At 46.0% G+C, this 16,725-nt stretch overlaps 1 protein-coding gene across 2 annotated transcripts in view; it reads right to left on the reverse strand.

The window, feature by feature from the left end:
- Positions 1-13,670: 13,670 nt before the first annotated feature.
- The window catches only part of Mapk14 (mitogen-activated protein kinase 14), a 76,047-nt gene continuing 72,992 nt past the window's right edge, over positions 13,671-16,725 (reverse strand). For both annotated transcript variants that reach the window (XM_026383388.2, XM_077801603.1), the window contains one exon: positions 13,671-16,023. In XM_026383388.2, the coding sequence (XP_026239173.1) occupies positions 15,956-16,023 (68 nt within the window). In that variant the 3' untranslated portion in view covers positions 13,671-15,955. The remainder of the gene's footprint in view (positions 16,024-16,725) is intronic.

The following is a 16,725-nucleotide window of genomic DNA, read 5'->3' on the forward strand; positions in this document are numbered from 1 at the left end:
GTGGCCGGGGAAGGTCTCTCTGGTGGCATCTGAGCAACCCTGATGGATGAGGATGAAGCCCTGTGGATATCCGGGGAAAGAGTCTGTTTTCCAAAGGAGCGGAGAATCCCACCAACCCAGGTGGGAGTTTCCCACTTTGTTCCCACATGGCCCTGCAAGCATGTGTCCCCACCTCCCATCAGGCCTCCAGCTCTTCCCTCCAGCACCCATCCCTTTCCCCAATTCCAGCAGCTTCCAGAAAGTTCCTTAGGGACCAGCTTGGAGCGCCTGGGGATTCTTTATTGGCTTCTGGAAACCAATTAAGAATGCACCCAGGGTGAACAAGCTGTTCTCCCCAATACCTTTTCACCTTGCTGGGGGCTCGGGCTGACCAGCAGGCTTAAGGCCTGAGCAGAACATTCATCCCACCAACAAAATAACAGATACCCCTCTTCTCCCAGGAGCCCCTGAACCACATGAGCCCTAAATCACAGGGCCCTTGCACTACCTCCTGCTCTCAGCTTCAGCAGCCCCTGGTGGAGGACAGGGGTAGGGACAAGGGTGCTGAGGAAGCACCTCAGCCAGACTTCCCTTCTTCACACCCCCAGCTCTGCAGCCCCTTCCACTCCTCCTGCACCTGCGCCAGGACGACCCCTCCATCTGATCCCATGATGGTGTGGCTGGGGACGTCTGCTGGGATCCTCAGCCACGCCTGAGTCTCCTCTCCTGTGACCTTTGCCTTGTCCTTGATAGCCTTCCTCACAATTTTAATGAATCTGCATGTCCCCTGTGAGGTGTCTATCTCCACCATCACACAATGACTCTTGATGGCGAGGGCAGTGTTCTTGTCACTGTTGGACCCCCAGCACCCTCCCTGGCTCACAGGGCATAAATATTTAGTGAGTGAGTGAACTGGAGATGACTGTCTCTTCTGAGTGCAGGAGGGGGTGAGGGAGATGGGGTTGAAGACCCCAATGGTGGAACTGAGGAGGTGCTAGTAGGAGGCGTCTGTTTGAAACAGGTCAGCTGCAGGTGTCGGGATGTGTGGTCACCTGTTGGTTGGTACAATTGAAGGCAAGCCCTTGTCCAGGCGTCGTGGCAGCCCGTGTGGGCTGGAGCACTGGCAGCGAGCGCAGGCCAAGGCTGCCTGGAGCCCGCCATGCTGGTGTGGGCCTGAGGTGCAGCAGGCCCGGGCTGAAGCAGGCCAGGGCGTGCTCACCTGTGGCACAGCAGCTGCCAGGCCCAGGCCCAGTGCCAACACCTGCTCCACACAGCACGACAACCCTGAACCCGCCCCTCCCCAGCATCCACAGTCAGCCAACACCAACCTCCTGCTTCCCTATGAGCAGCAGGAAAATAGAGCAGGGCACTCCAGGACGGAGACCTGAGCACTGACCAACAGCGTTGCTACTTTTCCAGCACCGGGTTAGCATAAATTTGGACCAACCGTGTTGACTTGCGTGCTCTATAAACCCCAAGACTAGCACGTTCAAGTGGCCACCCCGTGGGGTCCCCCTTAAACTTGAGAAAGTTCTTTCTTCTTCACACTTAAATGCATCCCACTCCTGTCCTTACTCTTCCTCTGGGGATTTCATTCTTTGAATTCACAAGAGGAGAACCCAGAAAGAAGAAATTGATAGTGAGCTTCTGGGGTCTGCTGAAACACTGGAGGGCCCGGCTTGCCCTTCAGGGCTGCTGCACGCCACTCAGTGGTAGCAGAGAAGAATCTGGCTTTGTCTGCTTCGCCCAGGAGAGCTGATGCCAGGAGGCATCCCCTGCCTTGATGAGCAACTAACACAAAGGCTTCCTCAGCTGCAGAGGTCTGCGACATCTGAAGACCCCATCTGCCAATAGAAGCAGAGAAACTCTGGTTTTACAATGTCCTGGAACTCTTTTGGCTTTGTTCTGTTCTTTTCTTGCTTCCTGAGGTGAGGTCTATGACTGTGTGTCTATGTCCAGCAGAAGGCTGGACCGGTGTGTGATAGCAAAAGAACCAGGTGTACAACCTGATTTGGGGTGGTCTCTTCTTTCACCGTGAATTGCCTCACACTTCCATTCCAAAGCTGGACCTCCCTGCCTCCCACTCCTCCCACTGAAGCTCTGGACAGTCAGAATTCCTTTGGAATTCCCCTCCCTCTCTCACTTCTTCCCTTCTTCCCTCCTTTCCTCTTCAAGGAGGTGTTCCAGAGTGAACTCCAGGCTCACCCCAATGCCCTGTGCATTTCCTCCCAACCCCATGGCCTCGAATGTCCTCCCTACACAGGTGCCCAGGCTTGGTGACGTCCACATTCTTTGGGTGTGCTTGTTCTCCTGCAGGCCAGTGGGGAGGGAGCTGAGGACCGGAGATAGTCCGAAATCATGCCACTGCATACCGCTATGTGACCTTGAGCGGGTGAGTGAATGTCTTACTGAGCTTCTTTCTCTCAGTAAGATGGGAGAAGACCAGCTCCTGGGTGGGAATGAGACTGCAGGGTTGCAGGCATGATGCAAGGTGTCCTCTTCCATCCTTTGGGATCCTCCTCATCAGCTATGCCCTTAGTTGGCCTCATTATGCTTCAGGATCTTTCATATCTATTTATGTCCTTATCGATCAGCTGTCCCCCACTACTAGAGTGCCAGGTTGATGAGGGTAGAGGCTTTGTCTGTTTTGTTCATTGCTGAATTCTAAGAACCCAGAAGCGTGCCTGACACCTGTGACTGCCTGAGTGGCAGGTGTGTGTGGTAGGGCCTTTAGAGATGGAAGCTGTTAAGTTTTTCTGTGCATCTGTCTCGTGGGAATCTAACATGTTGGCCCAACTCACTTTTGTGCCTTGGGCAGTCCCATCTCCAATGACCTGTCAGACTGTGGTTAACGGGTCACCATCCTGGCAGGACTTCTGTGTGCCCTGCCCTAGTCAGGGAAGAATGTGCACCTCAGCACTCTGCCTCTGCAGGACAGAGGCCTTGGGCCTGGCTGTTCATCCCCTTCTATGGAAGCATCCATGTCAAAACCTGCAAGTGGAACCCGGGGGCTCTGTGCACCCTTGTCAGGGTCCAAGGGCTGCCTGCTGTGGCAGGGTTTGGGACTCTGATTTCAGCCCTACCTCTAATTTGCTGTGTGACCTTAGGTAAGCCAGAATGCCTCTTTGGATAATCAGTTTTTCTATTTATACATATTAAAAAAACAAAACAGTACACAGAGCACTACTTACTTAGCATTTAATCATCCTAAGAATCCTCTAGATGGGTCAATAGTATCCCCCATTTTATATAAAACAAAAATGAAGCACAGAGAGCTGAAGTGACTTGCCCAAGGTCACACAGTGAGGAAGAGCTGGGATTGGCACTGAGGCAGGGCTGAAACCCCGTGCTTGGCAGCACAGTCTGATGCTGTGGAGGGCCTTCTTTGCCTTTCAGAAATCTGAAATTAATTCTCCCCAGGGAGCCTCATTATTTGGCTGCATGCTCACTTTCCTGAGGATCCCATCTGGCTTCCCTAAGCAAGAGTCTCCCCTTCCGTCCTCCTCGTATCTACTCACTGAATCTGTTTCCCTTCCAGGAGGAAGCAGCTGTGCTGTCTGAAAGACAGGCTCTGGGTCAGGGCGCTGTGCATCCCACCCTACCCTGGCCCACTGCACTCTACCAGCCCGGTGTCACTGAACACACAGTTGAGAAGAGACGCACAAAAACCCACCTCGAGCGTCACAACGAGCGAGTTCCCTCACACCACTGCCAGCCCACGCAAAGCTGGGACAACAGGGACCAGAAAGAGCTGCGGTGGGCATACACCACCAGCTGCTGCCTGAACCTGGTGGCTGAGCTGCCCTGGCAGCTCCTCCCTGCCTCACAGGCCCTGTGTGGCCTCCCACCGTCACCTTTGCCAGAGGCCATCCTTCCTCACTCATCTGGTCCCCTGGGAAAAGGGAGCACCTGCTGGGCAGCTTGGGAGAGCACAGTTGAGGGGTGACCAGCAGGCCAGTGGCCACCGGGTGGTGATCCATCTTCCTGATCAGGGCAGCCCGTCCACCCAACACTCCCCACCCCTGCAGCTCCCAGTTGCTTCCAGAACCAGGTCTCAACTTCTCAGCCTCCATCATCCGGGCCGGCCTTTCTTACTCATTGGAGCCTCCCCTTGTCTGTCACAGACGTCCTCCATTCCAGTCACCTCCCTGGTGCTCCTCACTCAGCCCTCTCACCACACCTGGGCGGAGCCCTGTGCTGCCTGTCTGGAATGTCATCTCTCTGTGGGCCAAGGACAGGGAGGACCCTCATTCCTCCAGGCTGGTCTGTAGCCCCTCCTCTGGCTGGCCGTGTCCCCAGGTCACTTCCTCCCTCCTCAGGCTCCTGGAAGACCCAGGCACCGCAGGCCTGGATTTGGAATTGCCAGCTACCTTTCAGACCACACTAGGTTACAGGTTTCTTCGAGGGCAGGAGTGTCTCATTTCTTCTCTATGCTCCCAACCTGCTCAACAACATGGTGTAAAGATTTCATTCATGCCACCAAATTCTGCCCAGCAGCCGTCAAGACACTGAGGGTACATGGACAAGCGTCACAGCCCCTGTCCTTGAGAAGCTCCTATCAGGGAGCCAAAGGGAAACAGAAAGCTACACCGTCACCCGCAGGTGGGATTGTCAACGGTGCAGGCTTTTAGAACCATTTTGACAACGTTACAGAATGTGCCCGTCATTTGTCCTGATAACTCCATAGCTGTCAATTTGGTGAAAGAAATTGAAACAGACAAGGGGCACACACTTATCACTGTAGAGTTTATCTATTAACAAAGAGAAGTTTCCAGCATTATAGGGGGGGAAAAAAAGAACCAGGGGAAAAAATGCCCCGATGGGTCATCCCAGATTTGGAGGGTATGTCTGGGCCGGGCTCCCTGAACACCTACAGAGTAAGTTGAGGATGAAGTTCATGGACTGATGGGGGCAGGGCAAGAGAGGGGTCCTCTTCAAGGTAGGCCCCTGAGCTCATTCACACACATGCCGTATTCACTTCTGCTATTTTAAATATAAAACATTATAGATATCAATAATCATTATAATAGCAGTGGCAGAACTTACAGTTCTTACTATGACCTGCTCCACAAGGTGAGTTCATTTAATCCTCATACAACCCAATAAAGAAGGTTCTATCATGATTATTGTCCCATTTTACAGATGTGATAACCAAGGCCTCAAATGATTCAGCATCTTACCAGAGTTACACACAAGTAAGCCAGGGAGCTGGATTAGACCCCAAGCCATCTGCTCTGGACCACTGAAGCCCTTTCTTCCCCTCCCCAACCCCACGCCCAGGCTGGTGTGTATCCTTCCCACACCTGCTTCTCTGTTGTGCTGTATATGCATGTGTGATATCAGACTGGATCATCCAACTTCCTTTTTCATTTGATTGTTGGTGAGATCTGCCCATGTTGAGTCATTGGGCTCAGGGTTTCTCAACCTCAGCACCCCTGATATTTTGGCCCGGATAATTCTTTGTTGTCGGGCTGTGCACTGCAGAATGTTCACTCACATCCCAGTGTCAACCCACTAGATACCAGTTGCTCACCACTTCCCCCAAGTGTGACAGCCATAAATGTTTCCTGGGGCACAGACTAAATGGGGCAAAGGAGGCAAAATCCTTCTAGTTCACCTGTCTTCTCTGCTGGGTAATAGTTCATTGCATGAATGCACTAGAATGATTTCCTGTTCTATGGATGGTTGAGTTTTTTTTCCCCATTTTTTTTCCTGCTATTACAGATAATGCTGAGTGAAAAGTCTGTATACTCAGTTCCTTGCAAACATGAGGAAGTTTCTGTAGAACAATTACCTCAAAGTAGAACAAACAGCAGGGTCATAAACTGTGTGAAGCTCCTGTCCTTAACTAAATCCTGCAAAACTGCTTCCCATGTATGGAAGTTCGACAACGTGTAGTCAGACTCCTTTGCCTTTCCCTTTATGGTTTCTGAGTTTTGGCTTCTAAGTTTTGCTTTGAAAGCCCTTCTCCACTGAAATCTTTCTGGAAACGATGGTGGCTAGAGGAAGAAAGTAGCTGTCCAGGTTTCAACGCGGTGTCCCGAAACAGATCACTGAATACCATGCATTTATGTTTGTGCTTTCATCTTAAAGGTATGTATTTTTTCAGATTTAGGAAATTTTCTAGGAATTACAGCAAACTTTCAACAGCTACTCTTTCCAGGTAGTGAGATAAGGGATGTTATCTGGCTACACTGACATTTTCTTTCGACAATAATCATGTTTTATTTGTCATGAAAGAATTCTAGTTAAGAAAAAGTAGTGTGGTAAGTGCTTTGACACCAAGAAGCTCAGTGCAAGTCACAGAAACACTGGGGAGGGAGCCAGAAAGTGGGAGGATGTTTCCTAACCATGAGCCGGGTGGGGCGTGTGGGGGCAGAGCAGGGACTTGGGTGTTTGCCTCCAGATGGGGACACTCCCCACCACAAGAACTTTGTCAGCAGCCATTATCAGATAGTCATTGCCTCTGTCTCACCAGGAAGAACTGTGGTTGGCCAAGCATTCTGTGTAGGACCATCGGCTCCGTCATGCCTGAGCAGTGGCCCAGAGGAATTGGGTCTTTATGTCACGGTGGTGATGACCTCACACTTCACACTGGAATGGATCAGGTCCGGGCAACACCCAAGAGGAATTCCATGTGAATTCCCAGTGCCTGTCAGCTGAAGGTGCTCAAAGGTGCGTCTGGCCCAGACATAGTCTCCAGCAACTGCTGATCCAAGGTTCTGCTTTGGGGCCCCAGGGGTGGGGGGGGGTGGGTGTTACAGTCATAGTTCACAATTGTCTTCCCCCATTAGAATGTCAGCTTCATGAGGGTGAGAATTTAACTTTTATTCTTTTCCCTATTTCCAGTGCCCAAAACAACAGAAGAGTAGCTATTTGTAGATAGTTGAATGAGGGTGTGATACCATAATGACTTCCAACACCCTGTCTTTTCCTTCAGATGTTTTCATTTTAAAGTGGGAGATGGATGAGGAATTATCCAAGAACTATCTGGACACCATGGAATCTTTTGATTTTTGTCCTAATTCATAAAATTGCTGTGCACCCAACATGTCACAAAACTAAAACAGGATGTAGCACAGAGAATTAGAATCCAATTCTCCCAATTCTTGTCTCTTCTTAAACAAGAAGAATTCCAATAGAGTATGGTTTGTTCAGCAGGGTGGATGATCTGTATCTATTTGGTTTCTTTCTTTAGATGGTCTATTTCTAAAGATTGTTAATTGTAAAAACAGGAAGTAGAAGACAAGATGATCTGCAAATGATTAAAAGATGATAGTCATCTACTGATGTGATCAATAAAGATTGGTTACCTACTGTGTGTCAGATGCCATGCTCAGCAACATTAGCAAACAAGTCACAATACATGCCCTCAAGAATATGCAGTCTTGAGCTTATATTAAACACTTACTGTATGCCAAAGGCTTCATATGCCTTAACTCAAATATTTAATTTTCACAACCACTCTATAAGGTAGGCTCCAAGACTAAGCAACTTGTCCCAAGTTTGTACCAGCAGGAAATAGTGGGGCTGGGATTTGAACTCAGGCCTTTGATTGCCAGCCTTTGTCCTTTGTGAGTGAGATGCAAGCTAACTGGGATCTTGAGTGACCCTGACATACCAGACACGCTGAAACAAAGCAGGGTGACCAGTGTCACCACTGATCAATGCAGAATACAGGGAGCACATGGAGGGCAAACCTTATCCAGGATTGGGTGGTCAGGAAAGATGGGCAGGGGGAGTGATGTCGAGGCTGAATGGAGGAGGGAAGAAGGAGGGGGCTCTAGGGCAGGTGCAAAGGCCAGGAAAGAAAGCAAATGCGTTGTACTAACTACAGCGTTGGTGGCATTGTACAGACGGAGCAGGATGTAGAGAAGAACCAAGGGCAGTTACAGGAGGCTGGAGAGAGAACCATGCTGATTTTTAGGTGAGGTTAGAGGGCTGGCACACCCTCTTTTGGCTGAAGGGGAAGGTGGCTTTTCTCCAGAGACTGGAAGTACCTCTCTGTCCCAGATGAGGAAGCAAGCAAGGGGGAAGGTCCAGGGACGAGGACCAGAGGCCTAGTGTGTGCTGAATGAGACAAGGCACCCAGTACCCACTTATGGCTGCCACAGACTTCTCCCCACGGTGGCCAGGAAGTCCTGAGGAGATTATGCTGAATGAATATTTGTCTTGGATTTTCTTTCAAAAATCAGTAGAGGCCTGGGTCAGACCAATGCCATCAAACCGTTAGAGCTAAGAGTCTTTCAAGGTTGATATTTTGAGTTGAACCCACCCTTAGTTGTAATGTGATTCTGGATGAGAATTCGAGAGATTTGTATTGAATACAAGTACAGTGCTGCAAATCGCCTCACATACAGTAGGAGTTCCATAAAATAACCACTCTCTAGTAGGGAGGGAGGGAGGGAGGGAGGGAAAGTGGAGGGACAGGAAGTCAGGTCTGTCCTTCAGAGTGTTTCACTTCTCAGGGCTCCAGAGGTCCCTTGAGTCATTTTGTCTGTCCGCAGTTCTCAATAGGTGCATGTTGGAAACCCATGGGGTCATTTCTGGATGTCACACTGATCGGGGGTATTCCGGGGGCCACCGTGCAGTGTAAGATTCTCACCATCAATTACTTCATGTCACAAACATCCTGCTGCACCTTCATGTCAATGGGGAAAAAAAGAACTATTTATGATTATCCAAGTTGAGACTGTAACTTGATTTTACAAAGAAAACAATTTTTTTTTGTATTTACATATTAAATTTCCCAGGCTTGCAATTGAGTAAATTCAAAGATTATAAAAATTGTTTTGTTTGAAATTTTACCAAGAAGTGTTTACCAATTCCAGAAAATCATGACTACTGTCAATCACGGCATTTGAGTTGCCAAAGCAACACAATTACCTTGCTCTGCACTTACCGCAGTCACAGTCAAGGTGTTGGTCTACAGGAACAGGAGACTTAACTGCTTTATTATGCCTTTAATGTTGTTCTGCTTAAGCATCTACATACTGAAATGTTTGTGTTTTTCTTTATTCATCATTTATATTCGGTCACTGTATTTTTGTGGAAACCACGAGTACACGAATTATATATGACTTTTGCCTCAGGATTTATATAAGGGATGTTATGAAATATTAATTATGCAGAAGGTGTTGAATCCAATGGGGCTGAGAACTGCTGGTCACTGTCAAGGATCTAGGCTGGGCCTAGGGTTTTACATCTTTTTATCTCTTGCCACAACTGACACTCAAAAGGTGGTGACATAATCTTATTCTTCAGTTACAATATTGGATTTAAGGCAACTTCCTTATTCAACTCTTGCTAACTTCAAGTAGATTCACAATACAAGAGAATCCGACTGGCTTCGAGTCCTCAGACCACAACTTCTAGTTTCAGTATCAGGCGATTTCCATAAACGGCCTCTGGACTAACTAGTCCTCAGGAGCTCAGCTCCCAGTTGGCTCTCCAGGCTGACACTGTTCCTGGCTGTAGAGCGCCCCAAACTCACCCTAACAGATGGTCTCAATGCCAACGTCAACTCAAGTGAGATGCAACCTAACCAGGATCTTGAGTGTGCACAATAAAACTGGCACACTGAAATTCATTTCATTTCCTCTTTCCAATCACCTGAAAGCTAGAAACTATTATTCCAAGGTTACCTACTTGACAAGAGGTCAAACTAATTTGAACCCAGGTCTGAGGCTTCAAAACCCAGTATTCACGGTACTCCATAACCAGCCTAAGAAAACCCTGTAGTCATACTCCACTCTAATCACCAGCTTTTCTGTGACTACAGCCAAAGAACTTCTGAACAAAGGACGACTTAGTTCACTCCACTCCCACCACCACTGCTTTGTTTTGTTGAGAAATGAAATGGCCTTAACCTGGTACTGAATTTTCCTCTGAACTAAACATCTTCCTTTTCCCCAAAATGATCTACTCCAGTCTTTACAAGGGCCATTCAAATTTGTACTTTCCTTCCAAGATACCAAACCACTTCTTTATGTTACAACTGGTTAGTGAGAGTTAACTCTTAATTATATTTTTCAAGAAAAGGGGCTTGGGTACTCTGTCAGATGAGAGGGAGGAAGCTTTAGATGAGTGATTTCCAACCGAGGATGATCTTGCCAACTGCAGGACATTTGGTAACATCTAGAGGGATCTATGGCTGTTACAACAGGTGGAAGGGAACATGTGTGCTACTGGCATCCAGGAGGCAGAGGCCAGGGGTACTCCCTAACTCCCTACAAGGCACAGGACAGTCCCTCACAACAAAGGATTATCTGACCCAATATGTCAATAGTGCCACAGTTAATGCCCAGATGTCAATATCCTGCCTCCTTAAAAATACAACCTCCCAGTGGAGAAGAAACCATCGAGTCCTCCCAGCTGGGTGGAGAAGCCGCCAAAGTAGTGGGAGAACTCTTCCTGCCAGAGGCCTGACGGCTGGGCACAATCCATTACTAGCGTGTTCTGTCTTGAAAAGCTGATTCTAACAGGAAAAACTGAAATTAGCGATGGCCTCTCAGGTCACACAGAATTTAAAACTCTTTTGCATCAGAAAAAAAAAAAAGTTTCTGATTACCACCCCACAAAACAATAAAACTCCCAAATTCCACAGTATTTAAAAAATAAACATTAGATAAATAGCATAAAATGTTAAGAGCACACAATTCCACTCTCTAGAGATGGTCAATAGCAACGTAAGAGGGTGTGCCTCTAAGTTTTTCCCAGCCATGTGCAGATGGAGCATATGTAATCCAAAAACCTGAAATGCTGTCATGTTGGAATGTCATACTTGACCCTCAAAAGCCTTAGATTTCTGATTTTTGGATTAGGTTGGGTACACTAGTAAAGTCTATGCAAATATTACAAAACTTGAAACACTTCTAATCCCAATCATTTTCGATAAGGTATACTGGCTTGGTTTGAACTTAATGTCCCAAGTCTCATGTGTTGAAGGTTTTGTCCCCTGTTGATGGCACTATTGGGAGATAGTGGACACTTAGGACATGGAGCCTAGTTGGAGGAAGTAGCCACTGGGTGTGTCCTTGAAGGGTCTATTAGAATCCTGCCTCACCCCCTCTTCCTTCCTCCCATGGAGTGAGCAGCTTGGCTGTACTACATATTCCCCACCAAGATATGTCTGCCTTGCCACAGGCCCAAAATGTTGGGGCTAAGTGACCTCTGAATATGTGACCCAAAATAAATCTTTCCTCCTTTAAGTTGTTTACCCACGTCAGTTTGTTACAGTAATGGAAAGCTGATACTCAAGTTGTGTTTTCTATCAATAATAAATGGGTAAGAATATACTATAATTTGCCACTTACTTTTTGTCCTTTGTAATGCACCTAGCACATTCACACATGCCTAGCTGCATGCTAGGCTATTCCACTGCCCAGATGTCCATCTTAGTCAATCAAGTCCTTATTGATAGACATTTAGGTTACCTACAACGTTTTGCTAGTACAAAGAATGTGGCACCGACCATCACTTTTGTGCACTCGTGAGGACTTCTGGAAGTCTAAATGCTACGTATGTTATTAAAACATACTGAATTGTGGATAAAAGGGGCCTTCATTATCAGCATATTCATTAACAAAAGCCTTGTAGCTACCAGGTTGTATAGAGAAGTGAAAGTCACTACAACATGGAGACATTCGTGAATGAGTTGACTACTTCTCTATAGTCCTTGCTTCATAAGTATCTAAACCCAGAGTGTATCCTGCCCCTTGAATTCTAGTCTTCTCTTGGTGTGTATAGTGAACATATGACAAATGATGCGAATACAATGCAGATTAACTGGAATAATCACTAGTCTTACAAACGATGTGGATTTGATGAAGTTGATAAATGCTAGAAAACTGCTCAAATATCAAGCAAAGTCACTGAAAAATGGAGATCTGTAGACTCAGGCCAGTCAACAATAAAGGGAAAGGTGATGAGGTAGGTGCCAACAGCTGCTTGTAAAAAAGGACACTGTGATGATGAGGAGATTGAGAGCCCTACACAAAACTGAAGAAACCCTCAACTTTTGGGGAGTGTGTCTGGTACTGGTTATTGAACCCAAGGGTGCTTTACCACTGAGCCACATCCCCAGCCCTTTTGTTTTTATTTATTTAAATCTATTTTTTAGTCGTCAGTGTACCTTTATTTTTATTTATTTATATGTGGTGCTGAGAATCGAACCTAGTGCCTCACACATGCCAGGCAAGTGCTCTACCACTGAGCTATAACCCCAACTCCACCACATCCTTTTTTATTTTTTTGTGACAGCATCTTGCTAAGTTGCTCAGGCTGGCCTTGAACTTGCAATCCTCCTGCCTCAGCCTCCCAAATGGCTGGGATTGTAGGCATGTACTACCACACCTGGTAACCTTTTTTTTTGGTACCAGCTATTAAATTTGGGCATATTCAACCACTGAGCCACATCCACAGCTCTATTTTATTTAGAGATAGTATCTCACGAATTGCTTAGCGCCTCATTTTTGCTGAGGCTGCCTTTGAATTCTCTATCCCCCTACCTCAGCCTCCCGAGACACTGAAAAGGCATAATCCATTTTGCAAAATATATTTTTGCAATATTGGTTTCACTGGAGGAACAAACCCTTGTACCTCATGTGACAATTTGGGTCCTTTTCTCTTAGGGCAGGAATGCAGGCTGTGGTTGATTTGCTTTCTATCTCTGCCATTATCCTCAGTGGCCAGCCAAGGACTGGCCAGCACAGGAGGAAAAAACCCAAGTTCACACTCTCAAGATCCTCCCAGGCTGGGCCTCACAATCCCCCTGAGGGATCTGTCAGGTGTCATTCCTAGGACACTGAGAAAGGAAGCATATCAGTCAGGGCTCTGAGAACTTTTCTGTGACATCCCATGCCCTTTATGATGCAATTTAGTAGTTCTGTAGAGTATTTTTAAGGGCCATTAAGACAAAGTACAGTCATAAAACACATTTGCCTAAAAGCTTTATAAATTATGTTATGCAGATATAGACACTTTCAACCTCCTCTCTAGCAATTTTAAAAAATAAAAATATACTGTTTGTAGTCTTAGAATGAGCAAGTTGATTTCATTTTCTAAACATGTGGAAATTGAAGCTCTAGGCCAATAATCAGTCAGTGTCTGTAAAAGGCCAAATGGTAACTAGTTTGCATTTTGTAATCTCTGTGGTCTCTGTTGCAACTACTCAACTGTCACTGTAGCACAAAATCAGCCACAGACAATATGTAAACAAATGAGGGTGGTTATATTCCGATAAAACTTTATTTATGGACACTGAGATTTGAATTTTACATTATTTTTCACATGCTACAAAAAATAATCTTCTTTTGATCTTTTTCAACCATTTAAAAATGTAAAAACCATATTTTGCAGGCTACACAAAAACAGGTGGTGGGTGGGATTTAGCCCTTGGGTCAGTTTGTTGACCCCTGTCCCATGCCACTTTTACACATAAATGTGATGCAGACCCTTCTGAGTAATACCTTATTTGCTCTTTGCTCTACCCATCCACATCCAAGATCCAGATTCTTTTGACCATAGATGTACATGTATAAGGAGCTCTCTAAATATTTTCTAAATTTTAGGACCAATAGTAAGATCCACCAGAAACGAATGCCAGGCCACAGTTGAAATAACATTTACACAATGCCATATTGTATGCTAAATAAAAACAATCAAAAAAACAACAAATCTGAGATACTCACTGAATTTGAAAAATAGGCTTTATTTTTACCAGTGGTGTTACCTGACATCCTATATGGCATAAATGATTACAGCCGAGTTTATGAACACAGATAAAATAGCAGTTTCCCTCTGTCTCTTTTGTCTTCTGTTTAGAGAAATCAGGAGATGGGAGCATCTTGCTCAGAATTCCAGGAGCTCTTCCACCGGCTCCAGTCAGAGTCCAGGCTCCGGGAGCACTCAGCTTCCTAACACGTATGTGGTCACATGTGCAAACCCCCCCCCCACTTTTTTGTTTTTTTAAATAAAATATTCAGAGCAGTATTTCTGTAGGAAATCACACTAGCATTATAACCCAAACATGGCTGATGAAATTCATCTTGCTGCAGATGGTGAGGATTTGAACTACATATAAAGGAGACGTTCACTTTCCTTTAAAGGGAGCAGAATCCCAGGTGAGGTGGACTCACCATCAGCCTGCTCCTTCCTTCTGGCTCCAGTTGACTCAGGGGCTCTACCCTGTCCCTCTAGAGCACGTATGTCACTGCACAAATAGAGAATGGAGACACCTTGGCCTAAATACAAGATTTGTCACATAGCCAACGCTAGAATTGGCTTTTCACTTCCTTATCACACAGAAAGCTTAAATACACGGGCCCTTGTGTAGCACAAAATGCCTGAAATTCAGAAAATTATGAAAACAATTCTTCTCCACCCCTGAGGATATTTCATCTTTATAAAGGTGAAAATACAAAATATCAAAATAATTTGCCCTTTCTCCCCCATCAAAAGGAATCACATTCTCAAAGGATTCCTGCAAAATACAAAATTCTGAAACAAAATTTATTTCTCCCCAAACCAAGATCAAGAAATTAATCAATGTTAAGCTGCCTAGAAGACCCTTTTCCATAGAGGGGTGGAAAAGACACCTTGTGATTATTTTATTTTTTTTAATAAACATGTTTAGAGAAAGATAGTAAAAGGAGTTTCTGGCCTCATGAGCTTTTATTTTTCGCTTTGATTTTCAGCACTGGCTATTGGGAGTAAAGAGAACAACTAATTTTCCAAAGTTTGGGATATTCCTGGGAAAAGCCCTCGTCTTGTCCATGATAGTTCCCCAAAAGTCTGTTGAAAATCAGACAGCAAGACTGAAAATGCTATACATCCATCTATTCCACTTCTTTTCCCATGGTTTTTACATCAAGAGCACCTGGAGTATCAATTGTGTTCAACACAAAATAGCGCTGGGGGCCGAAGAGAGGATGAAGTCACTTTCATAGCATCAGCTAAGGTGACACAGGGCTTGACTACCCAAACAGATCTTCACCGGCAGACTTGCCTGGCCCAGGGCCTCCTGAAGAGAACAGGACGAGCAGCTGTGCATGCTCAAACAGCAAGACGTGCAAAACACATCCTCACTCTGCTAGAAATAAAGAGCACACAGGAAGCGCACCGAGAGCAGGAACTTGCATCTGACTGCTGGGGCCAATACTCAAGAGACCTCTGCACAAAAGGTGAGGGGTGAGCAGAGAAATGGCAACAACACCTGGGGGTCAGTGAGAAAGAAAAGCACATATATGCATGCGCACACGTGGCCACCTCAGAAGCTGCCTGGTTACTCCGGGCTCACAGCCCTGTCTACTTGCCTGGCTCAGAACTTCAGCAGCTGCGGTCTTTTAACCAACTACACTTTCTTTTCTCCTCTTAAGGCACAAACATATTTACAGTTTGAGACGTATTCTCTCAAGTTCTGAGGCCCATACTAAGCAAGTTACTCACAGGCTGGTGCACGGCAGCCAGTTGGTCCTTTTTGGCTGTCTGCGTCGCTGGGGGGCAGCCAGAAGGTGTGAGCCTTCTTTCTGTGCCACTGTGGTGTGTGATTTAGTCTACCCCCCTACCATCAAGGTGGGGCCACAGGAGAGGCCAAAGTGGCAAAAGCATGACCAGAATAGGGGACATTTAAATTTTTTTTCCCTTGCATTTAACATATCCTTAACAAGATGGCAGCTCTTATCTACCTGAGCCAACATTCAGAAAGAGCAGGCAGAGGCTGCCTCGGAGCATCCACAACTCCATGTAAAGTCACTGTGATCATAGTTTGCTCAGATTATGTTACTCTTCCACAAAGACAGACACGCACATGCACACACATTAACACACACACATGCACGCTGCACGCGCACACACACACCCCTTCCACCATGGAGGAAATCTTTGCAACAAGAGGCACTTGAATGATATTTGGAGAGTTCCCGTGAAAAGGCCTTCCCCTCACAGTGAAGTGGGATCAACAACAGAAACCAGGCGCTCAGGACTCCATCTCTTCTTGGTCAAGGGGCGGCGGCACAAAGCTGATGACTTCATCATAGGTCAGGCCTGGAAGGTGGGGAGGAAAAGTAACATGTGAGAGTTTAGACTCTTCTTTTTGCTGGAAGGCTTTAAGCTCAGCTTCCTCCCATCCAGGTTAGTGGTTGGTTGAGCTGCTTCAAAGAACTTCCTCATTACTTGTGTAATCCTGGTGAAACACACGATTACACAGAAGCTCAAGGATACATGTATGAGAACCATTTCTTCTCATTTGTCTCATGGCTGTGTGTCTCTTCTTTTTAAAAACTCTCTGGGAAAAGTGCTCAAGGAAAACAGAGCACTCATAGCTGCAGCAGACAGTCCTGGCTTCTGAGATTTAACTAGAGTTCTGAACTTATATTTTATGGAAAGATTGTGAGGATGGACACAGGAGATGTGGGTTCCATTCCTGGCTGTGTCTTTAATGAAGTCTAAAGCAATAGATAATAAACTCTCTTTGCTTCAGTTCTATCATAAAACTGTAAAATCACTCTATTCTTTACTTATCTTGAGATATGATCAATGCAAAAACTCGGAGAATCATTTCAAAGGTCCAGAGAGTGTGGTCACCTACAACAGACAGAGTCCATCAGAGAATAAATTTATTCTGCACTAGGGATCTCAACTATAAGTTTCAGTGAGTTGACTATAACCATTCATGAATTTTGATCTTTCCCAATGGCATTTGGTTAGTGGTTTACCTAGAAAAGATATTTAAATGTAAGTTCTCAA

Source organism: Urocitellus parryii, chromosome 8, assembly GCF_045843805.1.
Source record: "Urocitellus parryii isolate mUroPar1 chromosome 8, mUroPar1.hap1, whole genome shotgun sequence".
NCBI classification, from domain to species: domain Eukaryota; kingdom Metazoa; phylum Chordata; class Mammalia; order Rodentia; family Sciuridae; genus Urocitellus; species Urocitellus parryii.